Source organism: Poecilia reticulata, linkage group LG5, assembly GCF_000633615.1.
Source record: "Poecilia reticulata strain Guanapo linkage group LG5, Guppy_female_1.0+MT, whole genome shotgun sequence".
Taxonomy (NCBI): Eukaryota; Metazoa; Chordata; class Actinopteri; order Cyprinodontiformes; family Poeciliidae; genus Poecilia; species Poecilia reticulata.
In genome coordinates this window covers 11,762,959-11,788,896 of record NC_024335.1, presented here as the reverse complement: position 1 = coordinate 11,788,896, position 25,938 = coordinate 11,762,959, and the positions used below count along the sequence as shown (strand labels likewise).

The 25,938-nt window shown below is 37.3% G+C and overlaps 1 protein-coding gene across 5 annotated transcripts in view; it reads right to left on the bottom strand.

Annotated features, from left to right (window-relative positions):
* Positions 1 to 1,769: 1,769 nt before the first annotated feature.
* pacsin1b (protein kinase C and casein kinase substrate in neurons 1b) overlaps positions 1,770 to 25,938 on the bottom strand; it is a 27,554-nt gene continuing 3,385 nt past the window's right edge. The window contains exons 1-10 of one of the 5 annotated variants that reach the window (XM_008409030.2): positions 21,917 to 21,999; positions 14,492 to 14,617; positions 11,097 to 11,253; positions 10,724 to 10,959; positions 10,027 to 10,179; positions 9,404 to 9,579; positions 9,204 to 9,324; positions 8,692 to 8,816; positions 8,288 to 8,481; positions 1,770 to 4,753 (exon numbers count right to left, since the gene is read on the bottom strand). In XM_008409030.2, the coding sequence (XP_008407252.1) occupies positions 4,644 to 4,753; positions 8,288 to 8,481; positions 8,692 to 8,816; positions 9,204 to 9,324; positions 9,404 to 9,579; positions 10,027 to 10,179; positions 10,724 to 10,959; positions 11,097 to 11,253; positions 14,492 to 14,551 (1,332 nt within the window). In that variant the 5' untranslated portion in view covers positions 14,552 to 14,617; positions 21,917 to 21,999 and the 3' untranslated portion in view covers positions 1,770 to 4,643. Of the gene's footprint in view, positions 4,754 to 5,987; positions 6,844 to 8,287; positions 8,482 to 8,691; positions 8,817 to 9,203; positions 9,325 to 9,403; positions 9,580 to 10,026; positions 10,180 to 10,723; positions 10,960 to 11,096; positions 11,254 to 14,491; positions 14,618 to 16,946; positions 17,127 to 17,167; positions 17,400 to 21,916; positions 22,000 to 25,938 lie in introns of those variants that run through there. The other 4 variants (XM_008409027.2, XM_008409029.2, XM_008409026.2 and 1 more) reach the window with 4 other exon arrangements.

Genomic DNA, 25,938 nt, shown 5'->3' with positions numbered 1-25,938 from the left:
CAATCTACTTCTTGAGTAAAGGCAAATTTCATGATTCAGACAGAGCACAAACTAAGACAGAAACTAAATTTGAACTCTACCTGTGGGTAATTTGCACAAGTTTGTGGTACATGTAAAAACAACCACATTTTGTTTGAAGAGGTATCAAGCTGTTTGAATTTCACAGTCCTTTTTTATTCTGATGAATGTCCTCACCGACATTTTCTTCTCTAACTGTCTTTCATGCAATCCAACAGGTTTTTAAAAAAATTATCATAATTACCATTTTCCTCCAGTGGTGAGTGATTGCAGTGAAGATCAGCCAAGACAAGGTGGTTTTGAGCTAAATGAAGCAGGTAAAAAAAATAAAAAATAATAAACACCTCTTGTGCTGAGGTTAGAAAATAAGAGGTGAACTTGTTTCCTCTTGTGCTGATCAAGCTTCAAAGGAAATATGAGTAAAAAATAGTATGTTTAGTGTGAAGTCAGACTTGATGTGATGACTTGGATGATGGGAGCAGTTTACGCCATTGTAACATGCCAACATGCTAACAAGCTACAACATGCATGCAGAGTGCACTCCCAGTTAAAATGTGCCTCTATGGTGAGGGGTAATTATTATCATTTCATACGACTGCTTACATTAAAATTCATTTAAGTGGCACGGGATCAAAGATTTTTTCATAGTGCACAAGATTATGCGGTGATAATTAGAGGGCAAAAAAGGCTGAGGGAAATAACAGTGTGTGTTTTAGCAACTGTCAACAAGAAAAAGAAACAAAAACAGAAGTCAACCGCAAAATTGACTTAGAAAGGCAGATAGCAGTTGTTTTTCCTTCTTTTTCCATTGAAGGATTTCTCCGTAATTCAAGTGACACCTACATTGTAAACAAGGACGAAAAGTTAAACTGTTAGCTCTGAAAGTTTGTGAATATAGTCGTATCAAACATATTAATATATTATAAGAGGGAATATCTAAACTGTAATTAGTTTGGAGATGTAGTTACTTAAACTACACAAATATTTTTCCTAAAAAGAAATGATAAAATTGTTTGTAAGATATCTTGTGACATCTAGTGGCAACAATAGGTATTGACTTGTACTGAATTGAAAATGTTTTGTAAATCATGATTAAAAGATTTTAATCCAGGAAAGGCAAATTTTCTCAGTTTAAATTCATACATTAAATGTCTGGAATATTCAGAAAATATTCTCTTCTAACTGTTAATAAGTTTCCTGATAAAACTCAACAACTAGATGATAGATAGATAGATAGATAGATAGATAGATAGATAGATAGATAGATAGATAGATAGATAGATAGATAGATAGATAGATAGATAGATAGATAGATNAGATAGATAGATAGATAGATAGATAGATAGATAGATAGATAGATAGATAGATAGATAGATAGATAGATAGATAGATAGATAGATAGATAGATAGAGCAGTAACAGTATTTAAGTCCTTCATTATTCAGCAGGGCTGCCACTGTAACAGATACCTTCATGTGGATGGCTTTTCTTTTCACTTTTCAATCACATTGACATGTTCTTTACTGTTTAAAATGGTTTGGTTCAGGGGGATAACTAAGTCTGACACATTTATAAAGTTAATACTGTATGTTCAAAGAGAAAAATTTAAAAGTTTGAAGCGGTATTTTGACTTCTTCCACTTTATAAAAACATTTCTGTTACATTAACTGGTGACCCATTGGTGTCTTAGGACTAGGTCTGTACTTAAATTAGTCTCAACTGTATTTAAAGACTTCAGTGTGTGTCTCAAACTTCAGATGAAATATTTTTTTTATTATTTATGCAGAACAGGCACTACAGTTTGGAAATTACAGCACTATGCTAAAAGTACAGAGAAAGCCCTCTAGTTGTCTAAAAGTTTCCTTTGAAGATGCAGAATAAAGCACAAGAGAAAAAGTTGTCATCTACTGGCTTCCAGGAGCTTCACAGTTGACGTAAACAATCCCATCCTGTTTCAAATACAGACAAAGACACAGGTATGACAGTTGAGATGTGGAAGCTTTTCCATCTACATGTTCTTCAGTGAGACCTTATGTCGATGTAAACTGATCTAGATGAGCTGGAGTCAGATTCAGAAGAGGTAAGCTCTCTGTCACTGGTGGCAGAGAGTCTCTGGAGAGGCCTTTCACCTCTCTGAATCGAGCGCTAACACCATACAGAGGCAGGTACGAAAAAGAAGCATACAGAGGCATTAACACAACAGATGTGTCACTTTCGGGGGGTTTGTGTGAAAAAATAATTTTTGCTCTCAAAGCAGATAAGTCTGGTGTCTCATCAATATTTCAGACGGATCCTCTTTCTGCTTCTAACTCTGCAGCTTTTCCTGTCTGCGTGAGAAACAGCAGCCTGCCACCCAGACCAAACAGGAATCTGCACCGACATGTGCAGCAATGAAACCAGCCTCTTATACAGCACTGCTACATATGCTGAATTTCCTGACTGAAGATAAAATATAAGAAAGAAACAAACATTAGCACAACATGGGGCTTTAATTAACTTGAGCCTCAGCCAATAAGTAGATGGAAACTAATCAAAACCATGCGCCGGATCAGTTCAGTAAACAGCGTGTGGGCGCATCAGCATGCACAAAATCACAGGGGGTAAGAGCTGCGAGTCACCGACGTTCGCTCAAAATAAACAATCCACACTGATTACAGGAACAAATAAATTATAAAACTGGTTAGTAAATGTGGCTAATCTCCATATAAAATATCTACGAGTTGATGTTTACAAGGCAGCTTGTGATCACGGAGGCTGCATTATCAACACAGAAAGAGAAGAGAGTAAATAAAAGGTGATAGAGAAGTTAGGCACATTGTCGCAGTGAATGGGAAAAGTGGAGCGTTGCATTAAAAAAAATGCTTTTGATAGAGAACTCCATTTCAAACGAGAAAATCTCTGTTGAGATTAACTGTGAGTTTCTGTTATCTTTAATAGAGAAATGCAGCAACAAGCTGTGAAACGAGCAGCACAATTCTGCTGAATCAGTGTTCTTGGTAGAGCACCTTCTCAATGAGGTTACACGGTGGGTTTTGTTCTTTTATACACTCCAGGTAGTAACTTATCCCGAGCTGATGGAAGGTTTGCATTTTCTCACAATGGGCATGATGTCATAAGTAATTCACTGAATAAAAAACAAGAACTTGGTGCACAAATTTTGTTGAATTCATTTTCAATTATCCTAATGCACAGGTCAGAATTACAAATACAAGCTCCAACACACACACACACCCACGCACACACCCACACGCACACACACACACACACACACCGATACTGATCTGAGGAAGGAAGGTGAACAAATTGGATGGAAGTTGAAAGCATGACTTTTACTATTCCAAAAATTCCTGCATTTAAGGTTAATCTTAATCCCTTAATCTTTGGTCAGATCCAAATTTTATTCCATGTCAATATTATTATTTGACTCTGAAAGATGGTCAAAATTTATAGACCAAATTGGGAATTCAAACAGGATAAATGAAGCAGGCTGGCAGGTTGTCATTTCAACCCCACTAAAATTCTATGAACTATAATTAAAAGCTGGGTCTACAACAAAAAACCAAACAGTTTTAAGCAAACTTTAATAATAAGAATAGTCAAACATCCAGTCAGATTACGCCACAAGCTTGTTGATATCTGTAAAGACCAACTTTTTATGGGATATTTAACCAAATGTTACTGGTAGTGTATGTACATACTTGAGCTTATATGTATAATTTTGCCCCAATGTTGGAATAAATTCAAACTTGTGCATCACATCCTTGTTCATGCCCATGGTGAGTGCATAAGAACTTTTCAACAGAACTATAATTAAAAGCAGTTGATCCACGATTAAGTTTAACTGTTTTATGTGTTTTGTTTGTAAGCGTGATTATTCAAAATAACCAAGCCTACTTATCCAGCAATAGTAACAGTTATTTGACATCGAAAAAGTCCGCTTACTTTATTTCAAGGGTCAAAGGTCAGTTCCACTTTTGACTGATTAAATCACAAGCTTAACACTGGTGCCTTCAGTTTGTATGCAGGACTTCACACATGATTCTGCGACAAACTAAAAAAATGAAGTGTTTAGACAGTTGTGGTATGTTTGTCTTGTTCCTGGCCCTCTGCTCGCTGGGAGGCATTTTGTTACATTTGTGTGAGCCTGAAAGCCAATTTTAAGCAAACCTAACATTTTGCAGGCCATGCAGTTTTGAAAGTGGTTTAAATTCTCCAATTGAACTTTACAAGATGAAACGCACATACACTTCCAAAAATGCTAAACGTAGTGTAAATACTAAGGAAGAAAACAGTGTATTTTATAAAGAAACAAACTGTACAAGCATCCAGATGGTAAAAAAAAGAGATTAAAATACATAAATGCACAGCTCATTCTTGATACCCCGGCGCCTTATTCGATTTCTCATGAGAGAAGAGCATCACGGCTGACAGCAAACTCAGAGACAACAACGTGTCGCTTCAGTTGTTGGAACTGGAGGTGATGTGAGTTTGAGCAATCCTCTTTACGATGACGACAGCTTGCTGCTCCTTTTCGGGAAAAGAAAGGTTTGCTTTGAAGTCTCTGGCAATGTGCGGGCGTGAGTGGACAGTTCAGTCCGGATTTTGAGCGTCCTCGGCTGGGGACGTTTAGATCGGCTCCACATAATTGGCAGGGTAAAGACCGAGCTGGCCGTTATCCAGGCGACCTTTACACCAGCCCTGATCGTCCTCGTCTTCCAGCTTCATCAGCAAATCACCTTGATTGATAAAAAGGGACAGAAAGTGGGAGGGGGATTTAATGAAACGCCTCCTTCTTGTTTTTTGCAGCTGACCACAAGGACATGAAAGGAAGTTGCCACCAATTTTCCAAATCGGGAAGATTTGTAGCATCTTTCGAGTTTTATGTTTGCCTGGCGTATTTTCCTTTCATGTGGATATTTGTGTGAAAGTTATTTCGACTTCTCCAAATTTGTTGATGACATTTAAAGTAATATTGAGCTCTGCAGACGTTATTGATGCGCAAAAGGGACATAATGTAACAAATAAATATCTTGTCAAAAAAATTGTTAAGAAAAAGAACTACATCTAAAATATGGAAGAGGGTTATGGCCACTGAAAATAAAAAATTCTGACTTTTTTCTCGGTATGGTGATTTTTTGTCAATTTATGTCAAAATCCAAAAATATAAAAGAAACATCAGGTGTATGTAAATTATGTTGCTGTTATAAAAAAATAATCACATAACGGCTTCTTCTTAGTTGCAGGATTTGTAAATCTCCACTTTATCCACATTAAAGGAGTGACAAATTGGTTTGGAAGATCTGAGTTTTAAGACTAGATTTACCTGATGCTGCATAAATAATTGAAACAATTCTGATTCTAAGAAAAAAAAAATTCTGAGAAAAATTTTTTTTTTCCAATGGCTACAATGAAATCATTATATAAAGCCTGAAATACTGATTTAGCAGTAGTACGATGTCACATTACTACATATAAAGTAACCACATATGTTATCACATATTTTTTAATGTATTGAATTATTGCACTTTTCCCCTCAAGACTGCAGATCATAAACATATGCTGTTGTGTATGTTTGCATCCTGTCTGGATATGCTTATTAACACTCCCTGCAGAAAATGGATAGTTCCGCCATGGAAAATATGGTAAGACTGCATGTCTTTGTCACATTTTGTTCTGGAGTCTGAGTTGAGATAATTCGATCCTCTTATTGATAAAAGTATGTGTGGTTCAGGCTCAAACTGGTTTCTCTGACTTCCAGCTTGTTTCTGTGTTGTAACTGCTGTCTGGATGCGTAAATATCACTCTAGAAATGTATTTCTGGCCTTCTTACTCTAAGAGTTGGACTACTCTTACATGGGTTTCTTTCAAGTTATCCACTGTAACTTATAGCTTTCAGGGACTGACAGACAGCAGCAGACATTTTTTACATAAACTGTTTGGTGAATTTAAAACATGAAGGATACATCGGGACAGCGGTGAATATTATTTTTAATGAAACATGGCTGCAGGATCTGGATCACACAATTAAACTTTGAGATGATGCAGACAAACAGGGATAAACCCAAGACTGGCACAGAACTAGGTTTGTTGGATCACAGCATCAAATTTAGCCACCGTTCACTACAGTCAAAGAATCTTTTTGCAGCCCAGAAATGTCAACACAAGGTACCAACTGCTCCACATTCACAGTGTTTCCTCCTACTATCATTGCTGATTACATTTCTTTGACTTTTATCCTGGTGAATAAATATGAAGCTACCCACCCTGAGAGTCTAAACTATCTACCTCAGTGTATTTTTGGATTTCTGTGCTTTTCTATTTAAAAATTTTTTTTTTAATATTTTTTCTTGTTGCAATTATAATTATGTTGAGGTCTCAGCTTTACAGTCCAATACAGTGAAACATGGAAACAACCTAGTCATAGCGTGCATGCATCGAACCAAACCTATCAATGAAAATGCATCAAGTAGATAAATCTGGATTTAACTACATGTCACATTACAAAACAAGAGTTTAAAATGCTTTTATTATTCTAAAATTCAAGAAATTTTAAAAACCATAAAGATTGCATTTATTGCATTTTAAATGGTTTTGGTAAAATTTCTAACATTGCTAATATTTTGTTAGAGCCATTGGGTGGCATCAGCCACAATAATAAGAAATAAAGTGGAAATAAGCAGTTATGTCAGTGATTTATGGAAGAGAGGGTGATATAATGGATGAGTTTGAAGGTTGAGGCTCATCTGGGGAGTCTTGTAATTGCTGTCTAGGAGACTCAGGATGGGCCAAATGACCTGGTCAACTTAGGACATCCCCTAGATGGTACCTGGAAAAAAAAGGACAGCAAAAATAGAGAAGAATGGATAGAAGGGGGAGATGAGGTAAACAATGAAGGGTGAAAGCAACAAAGGAGAATGATGGATTGGCTTGATTAACATTGGTAGTCAACTGGACAGTTTGTGAGTTGATATGAATTACTAATGGTTTAATTTTAGGGGTTTTTTTTGGTGCTCTGAAAAGTTGTGAAGTTGTGCTCTGTTAAAAAAGTGAACTACAATTGGATTGAAAGAGTGTGATGACAAGAGTTAGAGTTTTAAATGAGGAGGTTAGAAAGGAACAAATGGGGTGATCAGGATGCAAAGGGATGAGAACGATGAGTGTAGAGTCCCCGCAGCATGACAAATGGTGCTAAAAAGGGAACTGTCTTTAGAGAAGACCTGACAGTTCATAAGAGATGTGACTGGAAAAGTAATTGTGCTACAAAACCTAAGCTGCCATGACATCTCACCTCAATTTATTTCAAACAGATGGTTAAAATCAGCCTCCTCCACAGTTACTGGCACCCATAAAGATGTGTTAAAAATCCTTAAAATAAATTCACCTTTTACTGCAGTAAAATAACTTCAAATTAAAATACAGTAAAAAAAAAGAAAAAAGAATTATCCTCTGATCTTCAATGCGTTTATACAGAGAAGAAAAATATCCCACATTTTTAAATATATTGAATAAATTGCATAAAGTCAGCAGGAGACACTTTGAATGACTCCCTTTTTGACTTCACACAGTCTTCTGGAACATTTCACAAGACTGTATTCACTTTCACCCAAAGTTCTGGGTCCTGTCATATGATATCTTCTTCTTTCCCACAACTTGTCAAGATGGAAGAAGATTGATTTTGTGCTTATTGATCAATTCTCACACGTGAGCAGTGGAGCTCCTCTAGAGTTTGTCATGAGAGTTTTGGCTGCTTCTGTGATTAATAATGTTATTTAGTTAGCTTAGGCAGATAATATGGTCCAAACTCTTTCCATTTCCTTCGTCAAATGATGAAAAAAACAGGCTGTTTGAGGTTCAAAGCTTGGAATGATTTTTAATATCCCAAAGTGAACAAAACAAACTAACTTGAGATTTGTGCTTTTAGAGTGAAAACAACAACAAGGTTAAAGGGGCATGAATACTTTTTCAGCTCTGTGTATTTACTGTGTATTTTCTAGCTCTTTAATATCTGCTTTTCTGAATAAAATGTTTAACCACAGTTTATGTGTATGTTAAGTTAGAATTGGGCATTTGTAAAAGAAAACAATAAAACAAAACACCCCATAAAACTACAGCGTAAAAACCGCAATAATTAATTATCCATAGGATGCTAAAGGAAATAAAAATTTGGACCAAATTGCAAATATGGCCTGCAGATGCTGTGAAGAAAAACGTGCATTCAAGCTGACAGACGAAAATGCAGATACACTGTACTTCCTGTTCAAAGCACTCACCTGTTTTGAAGCTAAGCTCGTCTTGCTCTTGGCCTTCATAGTCGTACAGCGCTTTGACTCTGACGCCTTCGCCCGATTCTTCATAAAAAGGGTTTGACCCTCCGTTGGTGTCGCTGCCCGAGTTCAGGCCCTTCCCTTCATCATCTGACCACTCATTGGACGAGTACGCCTGGTTCTTCTCGTAGCTGCTCACGCTAAAAGGAAGGGCAAACACCTGGATGAGTCCTGGTATTGTTGACACTATATGTGTATTGTTTTCGATTGTGTTGTTATGCTGGGTAATGAATGACTGTGTAATAATGAAGGAAAATGCTGACTATTATAGACGAGAACCATAACTGGTGCCTGGAAGAGATGAGTGAAATCAACTGGATGAGCTAAAAAGGATAAAGATCAGATCAGACCTTCCCCTGTCTTCTGCTTGAACGTTGCTTCCTGGTGTCTTGATATTAGTCAGCATGACTTCATCGTTAAACTTCTTTGACTTTTCTCTCTTAGAGATGGTGTGGATAAGATCTGGATTGTACTCCTGCAAAAAAAGTCAGTGAACAGAGCAGTAGAAAAACTGAATGAATGAAGGTGAAAAATTTATTACTTTTTAGTTGTCGATCTGTATTTATCAAGTGCACATAAATAAACACACTAAGCAAAACTACACTGCAGTAAAGTAAAATAAAATATAAAATTCACATGAATTTTGTGCATAAGTTTTTCATTTCCGATGTGTACTTCTTCCTTTTAATGGTTTATGCAAGTCATTTTAGTATGGTTGTAACTACGCATAGACATTAAAGTTACATTTAAACAGCACTGAGCTCTGGTTAAAATCACAAAGTACTTCACATTAAACCCAAAAAGCATAAAAATAATAATAAAAAAAACATGTTCGAGAACAGGAAAAAATAAGCAACGGCACCTCAAACTTTGGCCAGTTCATGTGCATGCCAGGGCCGTGGATACTACCAAACCACTTCAGATCTTCTTCAGGGCTGGCTGCAGTAATCACCCGCTCAAGATCTCTGTATATTGTGACATAACTGTGAACAGAAAACGAGGATTTGGTGTGAGCACAGAGTCTGGATGTTGTCTTTCTCTTTCTGTCTCACGCTGACTCACCTTTGGTTCTCTGTCAGGTTGAGGTGACGTTTGACATCCAGCAGCACCTCCCTCAGGAAGCTCAGCCTCTTCTCTTCAAACTGCTGCCACTGGTTAAACACCTGCTCCATGTTCTCAATGTACTGAGGGGTGCACTTATCCAGCTCATCCAGAGCCTTTTCATACTTTTCCTTCGTCTACATCAGACCAAAAAAGAAAAAAGAAAACTGTATGATTAAAATGACTGCTATCTAGAACTCTTTCTTTTTTTTAATAGTTTTAGTAAAGTCTTTACTAAAATGATTGGGATGACTGGTGTTTTACTGACATCTTCTTCTTCTGTCTCTCCAATCACACATAAACCACATTAATCTAAAGAGTTTTAGTTTTTTTTTTTTTCTGAGACAGCAAATGAATCAGATGTTTGATGATTCAAGTAATAAAAAGTGATCAGAGTCCACTTCAAGGAAAGACAAGATTCAGAGAAGAGCAGGAGTGGCATTCAGTCACTCATTAACCAAACCACACTGACTCAAACCCTGGTACTTTGAAATGGAATGGCAGCTCATTTGCGTCTACGGTTTTTATAGGACATAATATTTACATAATGATGAGCCCATAGGCGTTGCAGCTGATGAGCTCACCTTCTGTGAGTCTTGTTTGCACTTTTCCAGTTTGTCCTGCAGCTTTTTCTGCTCTGCCTGCGTCGTGCCGTCTCCCTTAGTGTTGGCCTCTCTGGTGGTGGCTAGCTTCTCCTCTTTGCAGGCCATGTGGTATGACTTCTTAGCAACCTCGACCTGACAACACAAGATAACATAAACAACCTGAGCAGAGAATCTGCGTTAAGAAGTAAGAAGTGCTATTTAAGTGGATTATCGCATATCATAAACATGGTTTTCCAACGTGAAACCAGATAAATGACATGCAGCAAATAATGACCTTGGTTTATGCTTGACATATGGTATATGGAAAAATGTAAAAGCAGATTACTGCCATTACTGATAAATGACTGAGTTTAATCAGGAAATATTTAATAATCAGCTCAAATACTTAAACACTAAGATGATTAAGCGATTTATTAATTGAGTAGCTTTATAAATTATGCAGTAAATCTGTCACACTGACGCTGTAAAGTGCTGTTGTTGAAAAAGTCCAACATTTAGTCAGTTTCACTCAGTAAAAATGTCTTCAAAGGCAGACTCTGGTTAGAACAGTACAGCATTATCATGAAGTTCTAAGACAAATTTTGTTCATCCTGAAAAATAGGATTTTAAAACCTTTCTAAACATGACTGATTCAAGACTAGAATACAGTAGAAAATGTCATCAGTTTCACTCTCACCTCTTTCAGCTTCTTGGCCCAGGGTTTCTGGGCCTTCTTAAAGCCTTCGTCTGCCTCTTTGGTCTCCTTGAATCCTCCCATCATCTGTTTGTGGTACGAGTCTTTCTGCCAGTTCTTCACCTTCTCAAAGTCTTCACTCATTAGGTGGTTCTTCATTTCTGTGTGGAGGTCGCTCACCTTTTCCGCCTCTGACATCATTGCCATCCAGGCTTGCTCCACCGAGCCATACTGAGGACCTGGTGGAGGAATTAAGACCTGAAGTCATATTTTTTAAAATATACTCTAGTACAAATATGTCTGTTCTAAATTTATTTGGCAAAAAAAACCCCAAACTAATAGCTTAATAGAAAAACAATTGTCATTGCTATTATACCTTTATCAACCAGCTGCCTCCATCTCTTGGACCAATCAGTGAGCTGCTGTGCGTAGCCTTTCTCGATTTTGGCACGCTCCTGGATGCAGTTCATTAGGTCATTGCAGAGTCGATTACCATCATCGATGCGCTTCACTGTGCGCTTGTAGTTCCCAACCTTAAATACAAAACGAAGCACCAGTGCAATATGTTTACTGAAGCTCCACAAGTTGTCTGCTGTCTTCAAAATAAAATGTTGCTAAAAGAATTCAGTATTTTACTGTATTATATTTAGGTTCAAATTTGACTGTGTGGAATGTAAATATGAGTCTTTTCATTGGACTGTATTGGAATAATTTGAAATTAATATAACTGAATTTGTCTAACTGCATCTCTGGACTTTGTAACAGAAACGCTGCTTGAAAAAAACAACTAAATTATCACTTTAAAGGCCCAGTGCGTAAAAGTGAATGACATCCAGTTGCACAAATTCCAAACTGCATCCAACTAAAGGCGTTTAAATTGTTACTTTTTAGCTTGGTTATAATATCGAGTATCAGAAATTTTGTAACCTCAGAAAATATTTTCTGCCTATATAGAAATTGTGAAGCAAGTCTCATTCGTATGTTATTATCTTTTTTTTATGTGTTTGTAAATTACATACAAATGTTCATAACACAAATTGTTCCTGGTTTTGTAAATTACAGATTTTGGATGGTTGCTTAAGAGGCATTGTAATTTCACTCTTCCAAAGTTCACTGTGTGAGATGTCACTTCTTTTCTCCTCGCAGCCTGTGGGAGATGAACTGAATCAGCAGGAGGAGCAGCAGGGAAGACACTGCTGCTGCTGCTCTGTGAGTAGTTACGCAATCAAAAGAAAGGGGTGGTTAAATGTCATATAATTTACAACCCTCCACAGCTACAGGAGCAGCCACCTCCCAGAGAGCTGATAGTTCTCCCCAGAGTCACAAAGCTGCTTCGATAAAGAAGAGAGGTTGAAGCCTCCATTTACAGCCATTATTTTCCACCTTTATGACCGAGAAAAGTGGAAAACATTTAAACGCAGTGTTTGCTTGCAAGTGACCCTGTAAATGACTTTCAACAAACAGTAAGTGTGGACTAAAAGGAAGCAGCTGAGGCCGTATAATAGTATTCCACACCAGACCTTTGCCTCAGCAGCAGCCAGCAGAGTCAGCAATCACCAGGCGCTACTGCAGCGTCTTTGCTGTGATGCAGAAACTGTGATGAAGTGACTGAGTGCTGGAGGGAGACATATTCCCCGCACCTGCTGATTTCTGAAGGCACAGACCAAAATAACCCGAGGAGAAAATTCAGTCTAAGATGAGATTTCATTTTAAATCTAAAAATGTGAAATAAAGCATCTGCTGTGAATCTTTATTCAATGTAGAGTTTACTCTGAGAGTAAAGGAACTTGGCAGGCTGTGTTCTTGGAGGAGAGGAAAATCTATTCCAGCTTTGCACACTGTGATCAGTCACCAGCTCTCATGAATAATGGATGTGTTTCAGGGAACTTGTAGCTCAGATAACATGGGACTCTTTGTGTTGAAGAAACATTGTTGCTGATGTAATGTTGTGAGAGAAACCAAAATTACCATGACACCAATGGCGCAACATAGTAACATTTTTATTTAACAATACGTTCCGTGATATTAGAATCAGTTTATTCTTTATTCAGAAAGTTACCTTTAAAAATTGCTTTCTAGACAACATTTCTACTGTTTGTAACTTAGTTTTACATAATTGCTGAAGTAAAGGGTTATAGAACAATTAATACTTGTGCTATGATCTGTCGTGTTATTCCAGATGGGGCTATGCAGGAACAGTCAGTCTCACCTATTAAACAGTCCCTGCTGTGATAAACTGACTGTAATTTCAACTCAAATGTTCCAAATCTCCTTTTTGTGTCATGAATATACATTTCCAACTATTTTAGTTAGTATTTTACTAACTAAAATAGTTGGAATAAAATAGTTGGAAATATACATTTTCAACTATTTTAGTTGGAAATGTATATTCTGGTTCTCTTAATTCTTTTTTATTGCAGTTACATATATCCCCTCCTCACTAGAAAAGGACCCCCCTGAAAGTCTGCACAAAATTGACTGGTCAAACATGTCCAGGACTTTTTTCCTGGACATGTAGATATATTTTGCATTAAAACTGCAGCATGAAAAACTCAAAGTTTCATTCATTCTTCGAGCAACCAGCACATCTAAATGTATGTGCAATTTGGACATGTGTGCACTAGTCTCTTACATGTTCGATTCTGACTTGCAGCAAACCTGTGTTTGGTGACGTATCTGCTGTATTGGTGTGAATAGCTTGTTGAGATCAATTTGGCTGAAGTCAGAATAGCAGCTGTGGTCCAAATAGAGTTACAGAACTTTACTTGATGACTTGCCAGCTAATTTTGCAGGACTAATAAGGGTCCAATACCTTGTAAAGACCACCCACACCCACTGTTGTAAAATTCTTTATTAAGAATCCTTATTCCATATGAAGGGATCCTTAAATGAATCTGTTTTTTCCACTTCCATCTGTTCTCTATTTTTATTGTTCAGAATTATGATAGTTTATTTCTTTCATCTTTTTTTTCTTTTCTTTGTTCACTGCTAGATGACATTGTGCATTTAGCCCTTATACTTCCTCCTTGCATCATTAATTCACAGTTTTATTAACTCTCTGCTTTGCATCAGCTTTTGATGTTTTGTAATCTGCCTGAAAGACTTTACAGCGTATATAAAATCTTTCTTCTAAGAAAAGGAAACCTGTCTGAAACTTTTCTGAGCTATGAGAGACTGACAGTGTGAAGCATCTACAACTGCAGACAACTACAAGGACCTTAATCCTTAGAAGTAGATAAAAGTCAGCACAGAGGCAAAGGAGTACATTGAAGTAGTTATAAACAGGGAGAAAATACCTGAAAACTATCACTTCAAAAGTACAGAGGTGCAATAATAATGAAGCTATAAAGGGAAAAATAAAACAAGTGTGGCGAAGGCCAAAGATAGTGACACAGGATGAAAACCTCCTGATGTTGCAGTTGAATGAATGTATTTAGTTGCTCACTCATTTCCTTCTTAAATAATGGCCTCAGGATGCGATAGTTTGTCACTTTGTTGACAATCAGTGTGGCTGTACCAGCTCAGTAAGTGTGAGCAATTCTTAGATCCGTGCCACAACACTCATGATAAATCTGATGCTATGTTTACTGTTGAGCACACGCCTGATTTATGTACAGTTGTGAATCTACACAACGCGGATAAACGAGACAACGCATCATATTTCTTCTCACCAACCCAGAGGAGGTTGGTCTGCTGGCAGTTCATCACAATGCAGTGTCACGCTGAGCTCAGGTTTAATCTGTCAAACGCTGCTGCCCTATTTTTCCTCACCTCCCAGAAACTGTCCGTGGCCTCCTCCTGGCTGGCGTACTCGTCGTAGCCTCCAGACATGGTCCCAGATTTGGCGGGGTGGCTTCAGGATGTAGGGGACTGCAGCAGAGTGGTATTCCTCATGCACTGTTGGGGAAGATGAGAGAAATGTGAGCCCTAACCCTGGATGAGTGAGATGGAAAGGAAAAACGAGTTTCTTTAAAACTTTTGAATAATAATTTAACATGTTAACCATCAAATTTCTCTACATACAAAGTGAAATCCTGTCACATCATCTGTTTGTTGGTGTTTAGTAATGTTGAGGTGATATAGATTTACAAAGAATCAATGCAAAGGAAGTCAATGATGGTCACAGTGATTATATGGCTGATAAGCACGTTATTTCACACATTATGCCAAAACCTAAACCTGAACTAAAAGATTATAGAAAAAAATGATACTTGTGTTATGATATGAAAGGGAGTTAACTGTGTTGTTTTTTCAAACGAAACAGTTATCATATTATGAATATTGCACCTGTAGTAGTGAATACATGTTTGTCAATTTCACAAAAAAGATGGAAGAACTGAGCTAGAAGCTGATGACCACTTAGCTGTAGCAGATGAAACCATCAAAAATAAATGCAACACGCTGTCTACATTTTTTGAATCCCAGTCATTATGTAACGTAAGATGACAAACTGTAGATCTCAGACATGAAAGTAAGCATTTGAGGCACAAGGTGCAAATCATAATTATGCTACACAGACAAATAATGACCTGCATAAGACAGATCAGAATAAAATGCAAAGTGAAAATGCAAATGAACTGGATGGAAAATATGAAACAGAACAACACGGAGACAAGCTGCTTTCATTACATCTGCGCAGACGGCAGGTTACATGGAGCCTCTGCTGAATACTAAACACCAACAAACAGATAATGTGACAGGAAAAGCATTTCTTTGGAAATCGTGCTGATCGATGCCGTTTCTGCTGCAGGCTTTTAACATGTCGAGGAAGGACCACCATGTCCGGAGATACATTGCAGATGTTGCGTGATAAATATAAAGTTTGGCATTTTGAGAAATGAGCTTATTTACTTTCTTGCTGAGAGCTAAATAAGAGGATCAATGCTGTAAATATGTCTGTTACAGCATGAGTTACTAAGAAGTGAAACAGCTAAGAAGTAGGAGGAATCTTTAAAAGAAAACCAATCTACTTATTAGGACACTATGTTCACTCTTAATAAATCTGAATAAACTTTTACTTTCAACATTTTGACAGTGTAGTGAGACAGACATTAGGCATCTAAGCTATGAGGGCTTCTTCCTCCCCAAATATATGAATGATAATCAGGGATTAAAAAAATGAGGCAGTATATTTATATTATTAATACTTTCAGGCCCATATTATGAAAAATAGCTTTCATTTTGTGATTATCAAATAATTTTGGCACATTCTGCTTAATTCTTTACATGTTGATTGGTTCACAGATAGCCAACCTTTAGTATTAGTTTAGTATGCATACTCAACAGAACAGAAATACCAATAAACAGCATGAAGCATGGAAATAAAAGCAACACTTAATTTCACATGATTAAAAAATTAGGTCTTAGTTGTGAATATTTTAATACTTTATAACAAACAGATCAATTAGCATTGTCTAACGTGTCCAGCTCAAAATAAACATCCCCTAAAATAAAGTGAAGCAGTTTCTTGCTGTTGTTTCTCAGACATTGTGACTTTAAGTGGCAGCCACACATTTATTCTTTAGGTTTCTTTGTCCAAGGAAATCTCCTCTCAGCAGCTTTTTAGAAAACTGGTGGATTCCAACTCCTGTTTGTGTCTGATAATAAAAAGGTAGAATTAAAAATATCTGAAATTAAAAACTGTTACTGTAAAAACCGGTTTGATACAGAAGAGGCATATGTGAAACAATAGAAAAGGAAGCAGCGGTGATTTGTTTTGATCTGAGGTCAGGGGGAGGGGAGAGAGCTGTGCGAGTATTTGGGTCAACCATGGACCAGAGGATGGAACAACACAGTTCACAATGAAACGCAGAGTTGAAACAAGGAAGTTGTTTCCCAAGAACAACATAAAATCTTCTTAAATTGGGAGAGATTTCCCTTCTAAACCAACAGTTTCAAGGAAAGAATAAATGTTTTTTTTCTGCAGCGAAGCTCTGCAGAGAGTGAGCTTAAGAAGTGGGTGTTTATTATGCTTGGTTGAGCCATTAGCTACATGCTGAGCGGGGGGCTTTTGTTCAGCCTTGGCTTATTTTAAAGGCAGATTGCAGAATATGAAAACAATCACTGACTTGCTTCTCCAAACACAAAGGCAATAAACTGAATTTAACAATATAATACAGAATTTAGTGAGAAACCCCAAACATGTTGAAAAAAACAAAACATTCAAAAACTCAAATCCAAGCAGCATCCTTTAACATTTGGCTACCATCACACCACTTCCACTTACTCATTCCTTTTCTTCTAAAAGTAGACAGCAGTTACTGCTCAGCATCCATGGCATTCACAAACAAGCAAGAGCATCCATGTAATGCAAGCGCTCAGATGACCCCCATCACTGCAAGCCAGCTGCATCGACGCGTCTAAGTGAGGAAAACCCCAGCACAAAAGCAGCAAAGACGCCCCGAGAACAGGGGCACACAGCCCCCCACAACAGCAACAAAAGCCTACCTCCAGTCCTCCATGAACAGCAGCTTAGGGTGCAGCGAGAGAGGGGGAAAAGAAGCACGTGGGCTCCTCTAGCAGGCAGTCCTGCTCTTCACTGCCACCCCTCCTGTCGGCTGATCTTTGCTCGGTGCTGCCAGTCGTCTCAGTGGTGCATCCAGAGCGGGGGAAATAGGTCTGTGTCTTCTCGTCTTTCAGCCTGGAGTTCTGTGTAAAGTTTACATGTGTCTGTGTTCCCACCAACTGAGCAGTAATCCTTGTGTTTTAATGGCTGGGACCAGAGCAGGGGCAAAGATAAGAGGGGGGTGGGGTAGGTGTGCGGCTGCTATGTGGTGGCACCGCAGAAGGTTTGGTGTGGGCGCACGAGGCACTCAATCAACAGAGTGAACACGCAGCGTTGCAGCTTCACTTTTATAGGAATAATTAACATTTAACATGATTTTTCACCAAACCTAAAGCAGGTAATCCATCTTTAAAAGCGGCACACATCATAATCCAGAGAAGAATAAAAGAAAATCAACTATCTTCTGCCAAAACTTTTAAAAAATATGTAGCAAAATGAAAGGTGACTGTGTCTGAACTGATTTACATCACAGGAGATATAGGAGCATAACTGATTTAAAAACCTTAGAGCATTTTTTCTGTTCTGTGCCATTTTAAAAACTCCTCCAAAGAATAAAAAGTTAAACTGTAGTTTTAAGTTTATATTTCATAACATGATTTAAGCCATTTTACCATTTGCCAATTAATTCTAAAACCGAAACACAAAAACAGAAACTTACAATCTCTGTTTACGATATCTTAGAATTTGGTAGTAAAATATTTCACAGGAAGCATCTGACAATTTGAACATCTTGAGACAAACTGTGGAACACCAAAGATAACATGATTGTTATTGATAAAGAGAACTGGGTTAACACTATCAATAAAATGCAGCAATTATCAAACCCAAGCAATATTATCACAATTTCAGAATAAATACATGCAATACCTAAGCTCTTTGGAATTTCCTCGTGACCAGTGAGCATGTCAGCGATGTTGACATAAAAGCTATAAAATGATAAATAATTAACTTCTGTTGCCATTTAGAGCAAAAACATACTATGCTCAACGAGACTGATCCGCAGCTTTGGCAGCTTTTAAGGAGCGCTGTGCCTCTGTTGGCTGATTGTTCTGCCAACCAGGCTGACATGAATCACAGCCTGACAAGAGGAGCAAAGACGGCCTTCAGTCTCTGCTGACTGTCCAGTTCAGTGGGGAGGACAGGTGGAGCGGAAGATAGACAGGCCGCTTGATTTTCTACTGCATTCAAAGACTTCCTCTGTTGTTCTCCACCTACACAAAACCTCTGCACAGCCCTTTTTTCTGCACTTTGTCCTAGGAAAGAGGTATAGTGTAAAAAAAAAAAGAAAAACGCGCACATGTATGTTTGCATTTCTTGACTTATTTTGGCCACTAGTTGGGATCATTTCGCATCTAATATTCCTGCAGACTCGGTTTGATTGGGGACCAAAATTGCAACATTTGTTAGATTTTCAGCTGGTGCGGTTCGCTTTCACACTGCAACCAAACCTGTTCACCCCCTCTCCTGTTTACTTATACCAAACTGAGACACAGATTGAGATGGAATTCAGGACACAAATGCAGTTACCAGCTCTGGAGACAAAAATAAAATACATGTTTAAAGCAAAAGTGAAGCTATAACGACAACAAGTTCACAACATATAAACTCCACCTACCAGGCCAGACTGAGACTCAAAATCTACGATTTTTTAAAAATGTTTTTACAACATTTCGCTCAACCTCTATAAATTAAAGTGCCACGGTCCCTTTTTTAAATTTCCCCTGCTGAACACCCATGACTCGGAGACATCATAGAAGTTAAATTTTATGTTTTACAGTCCTACCAACTCACCCCTCAGGGCCTCAATAGAAATGCAAGCAACATGCAAAGCAATATACCTCTTGCTTTATATTCTGTTTGACCTGCCTGTTAATTGGCCAGAGATCAATCGGTGATTTATACCCCTTAAAACATTCTCCCTCTCTCTCTCACACACACACACACACACACACACACACACACACACACACACACACACACACACACACGACAGACAAACACACAGAAAGAACGCACACACACACACACACACACACACACACACACACACACACACACACACACACACACACACACACACACACACACACACACACACACACACACACACACACACACACACACCCCCACACACACAACCACCCTCCCCTGAACACACACTTCTTGGCTGTATTATTCCAATCGAGCTTTTCCTTTCCCCTTCGGACAAACTTTGTGCTGCTGCCCTCATCGTATTTAAGGCCTATATTTAGAGCCACATTCATCAATAATTTGCAGTGCTGTGTAAACAGATAGAGGTGATAGCAAACCGGACTCATGGGCTAAAACTCTTTAAGGTTTGATGCAGTCTAATGTCAAAGACAAGTCACAGAAACAAATGAACTGACCCAATAAAGTAGATCTAAGACAATTTCAATGTTGGTGAAAACCAGGACAGATGTGTATCTGAGTCATTTCATCTGACTAAACAGTTCTGCTGTTTTATGCAAACACATAGCGAGCGTGACAAACACATAGTGAGTCTGCCACGCTATTTGTTGGCATGCAAATGTGTAGGACTGTATGAATGGTAGTTACGATAGACAAAATTGAAAGACTTTCACATTATATTACAATTCAAACACACTGAAAAACAGCTTGTCATAACAAGACAACCTTCCAACTGAACTTCTCGTCCTCTTTAATTCATGTCATCAATAATTGACACACATGATCATGTTTTCTCCTTCTACAGCCCTGAAAAGACACATTCAATGTCTAGTCGATCAGCAAAAACAAAAACATAAGACCCAAATTATATATTAAAAATTTAATCTTTGTGTTTAATCTTTGTGTCTATGAGTTCCAGAAAATTCTGGTTCCCAGTCAAGCATTTATGCCTCATCAGTAGATATTTTCCACGTCTGCAGCTGCAACAAGCTGTTGTTGTTTCTGTACATCTGCTCTTGAGCCAAATAATTCAGAAAAAAATTGCTTGTGTGTTTAATTGGAATGTTTGACACAACGGAAAATTATGTAATAATTGTTTGGTAAGTTTTATTTCTACAAATCAGTGGGCAAAGCTCACTTATCATTTTATCAATGTGTTAAATGATCTCATCATCTCGCATAAAGATACTAAAATTGATAGCAAGACCTGCTTCAATTACACACAACAACAACTTGGTGCATGGGCTTTTATATGCAGTCCAATCAGCTTTCAGGGTTTTCTGTGAAGTCATGGCTTAAAGCCTCATTACCGATGAGGTCTTCACTTAATGATGAATGTACATGTGGTTGCGTAAGTAGACTAGTTCACAATTCACCGAGGGCAAGCAAACATCCTTCATAAAGTAGACATATTCTAGCAACAAATGTTTACAATAAAACAATTGATTAATCAAATACTACACAAGTTTTCCCAAACAAAGTTTTTTTCCCCACTGAAGCTCTTTATTGTACCCAAAATATAGTTATATTACTATTTTTTAGAAGGTACTGAAATCTGTGACAAGTATAGCTCTGGTCTGAAGTTTACATACTATGATCATGAGCTGAAATGTCAAATTAATTTGAGACTTTGAATGATTTATTTGAGTCATTCGTTTTCCAGAATGAACTGATCTTATAATAAATAAAAATTACATTTAAAAAATCAAGAACTGGGAAAGTGTTTTTGAATTTAGTGTAGATTTTCTATAAACCCACAAATCTCATAAGTTTATGTACAGGCTGAAGCATATATATAAATCACCATATATACTGTATATTTGGCTCTCTCTAAGTTTCTTAATAGGGTATCCCCTAAATACACATGTAGTAGAAAATAATATAAAGCCTAGTGATCTTCTGACTGGATATTTGATCATACGTTTTTGGCACAAAAGGTAGAAGTTTTTAAAGTTAGTTTTCTGGAGTTGACCAGGTTTTCAGCATGACTCTTTATATTTTCAGAGGAGCTGAAGGAAGGCGTTTCTAAAAGCCTAATGCTTTTCTGCTTTATGTATTCTGATCTAACTTAAATGTGTTTGGGATCACTCTTTTGTTTGAACACTCAATGATATTTAACCATCTGACTCAAAATATTTTTCCAAAACAAAAGGACATGGCCTCCAACTTTTTAAATTCTGCATCTGTAGATTAATTTTCTGCTAAGTCCCTTTATTGAGGTCTATAAAAACCAATTGCATCTTCAAAGAATGACACCTGGTAATACACAAAGTGCTTACTTTACTCACAATAAGCTAATTCAGGTTTACAGAAAATATTTTTTGTATCTTTTTCTGACTTATTCTGTCACCCTCTGCTGTCTCCCACCACACAATGTAAGGAAAAGTTTCCTGTACAACAATAATAACTGTCCTGGGGAAATATGGTGACCACTGTGCGATGTAACCATCCACCTTTCTCAAAGCATTTCAGGACGGACTGAAAAACCTCTAAAACCTAAACTTTTAATTTTCTTTATCACTGTTACAAAAGTGCAGAATTTAATCAAAGAGTGAAGAGCTGACACATTGAATTGCATAAGCAGAAATGAAGGTCTGTTAAAAAATTATTGATTTTAACCTGAATTATTAAACGATTATTTAAACATCCCTTGCCTATATTAATATATAAATATATCAACACAGATCAGAGAAGTTACTGACCATTGGGTGTTGTTTCTGCAAAGTCCTTGATAAAGTGACGCCCAGAGAAAACTGACAACTTCACGCTTTGCTCACGTAGAAACCCGACACATCGAGCAGTCTCACCTGCCTTTTATATACTCCCACTAAGCAAAGAAAGAACTTTGACATTCCCTTTAGAGGGCACATCAGCCCGTCAATAATTAGCTTCCTGTGTAAAGGTGGAGACTTTGAACACATGCAGTCATTCTTAAAAAATAAACCTCAACATCACGCAGAGATGATTTGGAAAGTTGTGTTTATGACGGAGATTAAGATGGACAGGAAGGGCAGATAAAGGAGATAACCACATGGGTGGTCAGATAAAGCCCATTGTGTGGAATACACACAGAGTCAGCATCAGGGTATCAGCTAGACTTGCTTCTTTCAAAAGATCAATACGAATTTGTGATGTGGAAATTTGAAAGTTTGAGGTGAACCTTTCTTTTTTCATTATTCCTTTAGAAATTCATTAAAAATACATGTTTAAATATCTTTCTGAAAAATATTTAGGCAACAGTTTAATTTAATAACAGCAAAAATAAATTACATCAATTGCAATGATGGCCGCACAAAAAGTCAATAACCACATGCTGAGTCATTGATCAAGATGGTTCCCTCAACCACTTTATGTGATAACAAAACCCACAAAAAATTCTGTGTATACACACAGACAGACAATCTCCTTCCCAGTATGAGCCATCTGTGTATCATCTAATCATGTTTCTCCCTACAGGGCTCACACCGTTTGACCCCACTGTTATATCCTATTACCTCAGGAAGTAATTTACAGCCAACGACCAACGCTGCAGGTCTCCCCTACCCTGAAAAGCAATCTCAAAATTCAGTTTGTTTTTCTTTCTGCTGTGATTTTCTTTTTATTATAAGATCCTTTTTGTTGCTTTGGTGAAGCAATTTAGTTGTATACAGACTAGAGCTGGTCAAAACATTGTTAAACCTAATTCAAGAAGAGAATTTAGATGTTCTATGAATAACAGTAATACCAAGGTGACTACATTGTGTTAGAACTTTGCAGTGAGGTTGATCTTAGGTCTCATATCTGAATAATCAAATCAAATGTCATTATGTTGCACTAATGTTGGTAACTCACCAATCATAAAAACATAATGCCATAAAGCATAAATTCTGGTTTGATGTTTAGTGAATCAAGCTACAAAGTTACATCACTGGTGTAACAAATAAAATAATAAGTAGAGTGAATTCTACAAAAAAGAAGAAGAAGACTATTGCACAAATTCTGTCAATTTCCAGCTTGATCAGAGCTGATTATTAACAAGCCAGTTAGAAATTCAAAAATGAGTCATTTTTTCTATCAGTTTTGCTATAATACTGTTTGATGTGGATACAGTAACCGTGAGAGTTAAATTTCACTGTGTTCAACATCAGTGAAGTGTTTTAAATTAAGTCGGTGGAACCACAATAATGTAAATAGCTTTTCAAAAAGAAAAATCTCCTTTTCAAGACATTGAGGCTAAGAGAGAGAGAGTAAATAATCCTTCAGTAGATTACAAGAATACTACAGCTAAGTTTCTCTCTCTCTCGGTTATGAAAAGTTTGCTAAGTTTAGAATTGCTGGACATAAGGTAAGGATGTACACGTATTTTAGCTGGTTTTAGCAATGCTAGCCATGCTAAGTGCCATAATTAATAATATCTGCTGCTAAAGACAGCTTTTTCATTCTTTTTAAAATATTACTAAAACCCTGTCTCACTCTCAGATACATTTGATTAAATCACTTCTACTCCTTATATAAGTAATTACTGATTGATCATAAAAGCAAGGCTAGCAAAAGTATTTTGGATACTTTTATTGTAACTTTGGTTAATTTACTGTCAATATTTTGCTTACTTTTAATTTTTACAGCTGTATTCTTATGCTTAACTACAAGTATTCTCTTTGTGAATTATTTTTTGGGACGTTAAGTATAGTTTAGGTAAGGGTTTATTATTAGTGAAACACCTTGTGGTTCTTGGTTCCCACCTCACACTGTTTCAGGGGGAAGACTTCAGGCGTGGGAGAGATTGAAAAGTGAACATATGCTGTTTTTCTGTAAATTCTGTCTGGCTGTTTGGGGGAAAAAAAGTTATCCAGTGTCTGACAGTCGACGTTTCACCAAAACCTATAATGAACAGAGAGAACCCAAAAAATTTTGATCAGATAAAAGTTTTAGAAGGTTGTTTTTTTTTTCTTCAGATTGGGACTAGGAAATGTAAGTGATATTTGCATTACACTACTATGATATCAACTGGTACTGGATAGTAATTAAATACACTTAAGGAATGCATTTAAAAAACCCATACTGTACATAAGATGTGGAAACTTGTGGTAGTGAATATAATTTGGTGAGTGCAGCAAAATCTTTTTCTTAAATTATAGTCTGAAGAATTGAATCAATACATACTCATGGTGCTGCTTTGCATCCATGTTTGTTTGTAATCAATGAGTGGTGGCAGAGTGGTGAGGGAATTTATTGAAGCCTGTTATTTAGCTGCTGGAGTCTAAGTGTGCACACACTCTGGGCTCTGAATGAGCCCAGCATTAGCTGAGCACAACTCTGAGTGGGCCAAAATGGAAGTGACTCATTCAGAGACAGTGCAGCTGCTAAAAGCCCTGAGAGGTAAACACTCCCACATTCACACACACACACACGCACACACACACGCACACGCACACACACACGCACACACACACACACACACACACACACACACACACACACACACACACACACACACACACACATTAAAGCCTCTGTTGTTGTTCTCATGAATGAAAACTCCTCAGGCTAAAAGATCATCATAGAGAAAAGTGCATCGTGATGTAGTAAAGTGATTGCAAACTACACAGGTTGCTGGCAATCAGCAAAGTGACAAGAATGACTCATAATGTTCCCAAAAGGCTCTAAGCATCATTTCCATCCGTGTTTAATACTGATATACAAAAGCAAGATATACAAACACTTAGATGTCTGACAAAAAACATTTTATGCATATTTTTCACCTGACTGTCATCCAAACAGGGTCCTTGTGAAGCCATCTTTCACACACATCAAACAGAGAAATAGAGCTGGCTTAGGAGCACATCGATGTGTGCTGCAGAAAAAAAGCCATGATCATTAAATCAGATTAGTCTCTGCAGCGTCACTGGTTCAAATCATCTACAATATCCTGCCATACTTTTGTTCTGTAGCTAGATTTTGTTTTCAGATCATAGATGAAAAGTCAGTGAATCTACTTGAAATCCTTGGTATTTTCATATATAACACTGGTGTGCAATAAACAATGTCTAAAAGGTATCAAGTAGTTAAGAGAAAAAAGTGTAAAAAGAGTCACTGTCATTCATAGAATAGAAACCTTACTTCATTTACAAAGGCAGCTTAATGCAAATGAATTTGAAAATCAATTTCTTGTTTTACAACAAAGTGTATGCTTGTGGTTATTACTGGGACAAAACATTTATCTCAAAGTATTATTTGAAGCAAAAATATGACTAAGATTGTTTTTTATGGTCTACTGCAAGAACTAGTAAAGCATTAATACACAGTGAAAATGTTTGCGACTGTAAACCCCACAAACACATACATTAAAAATTAAAGCCCACTGTTTGGCAAACACAGTCACTATAACAACATGGGGTTCTCTATGATCCAATGTTTGGCTATGAGCTTTTTCACTGACCCTATAAAACTGATGTACAGGATCCCCAGGAGAGCAAAGACAATCAGCGGCCAGTAACCTCTAAGAGCCTCTTCCTGTTCCTCTTTAACAGTGAGATGGTCTCTGGAATGTATCATCTCTAACAAACATACACCTGAGACCACTACTGCTTCACTGCTTCTCCTTATTGATGCACTTAGACTGTAGATCTACAGTTATAATGTGTGAGCGGTGTATATTTTTGAGGGACACGATTGATGGTCAGTATCATAAATACAAATTATGTTTTCTTAGAGGAGTTCTATGCCAAAATACTGATTGTTTATA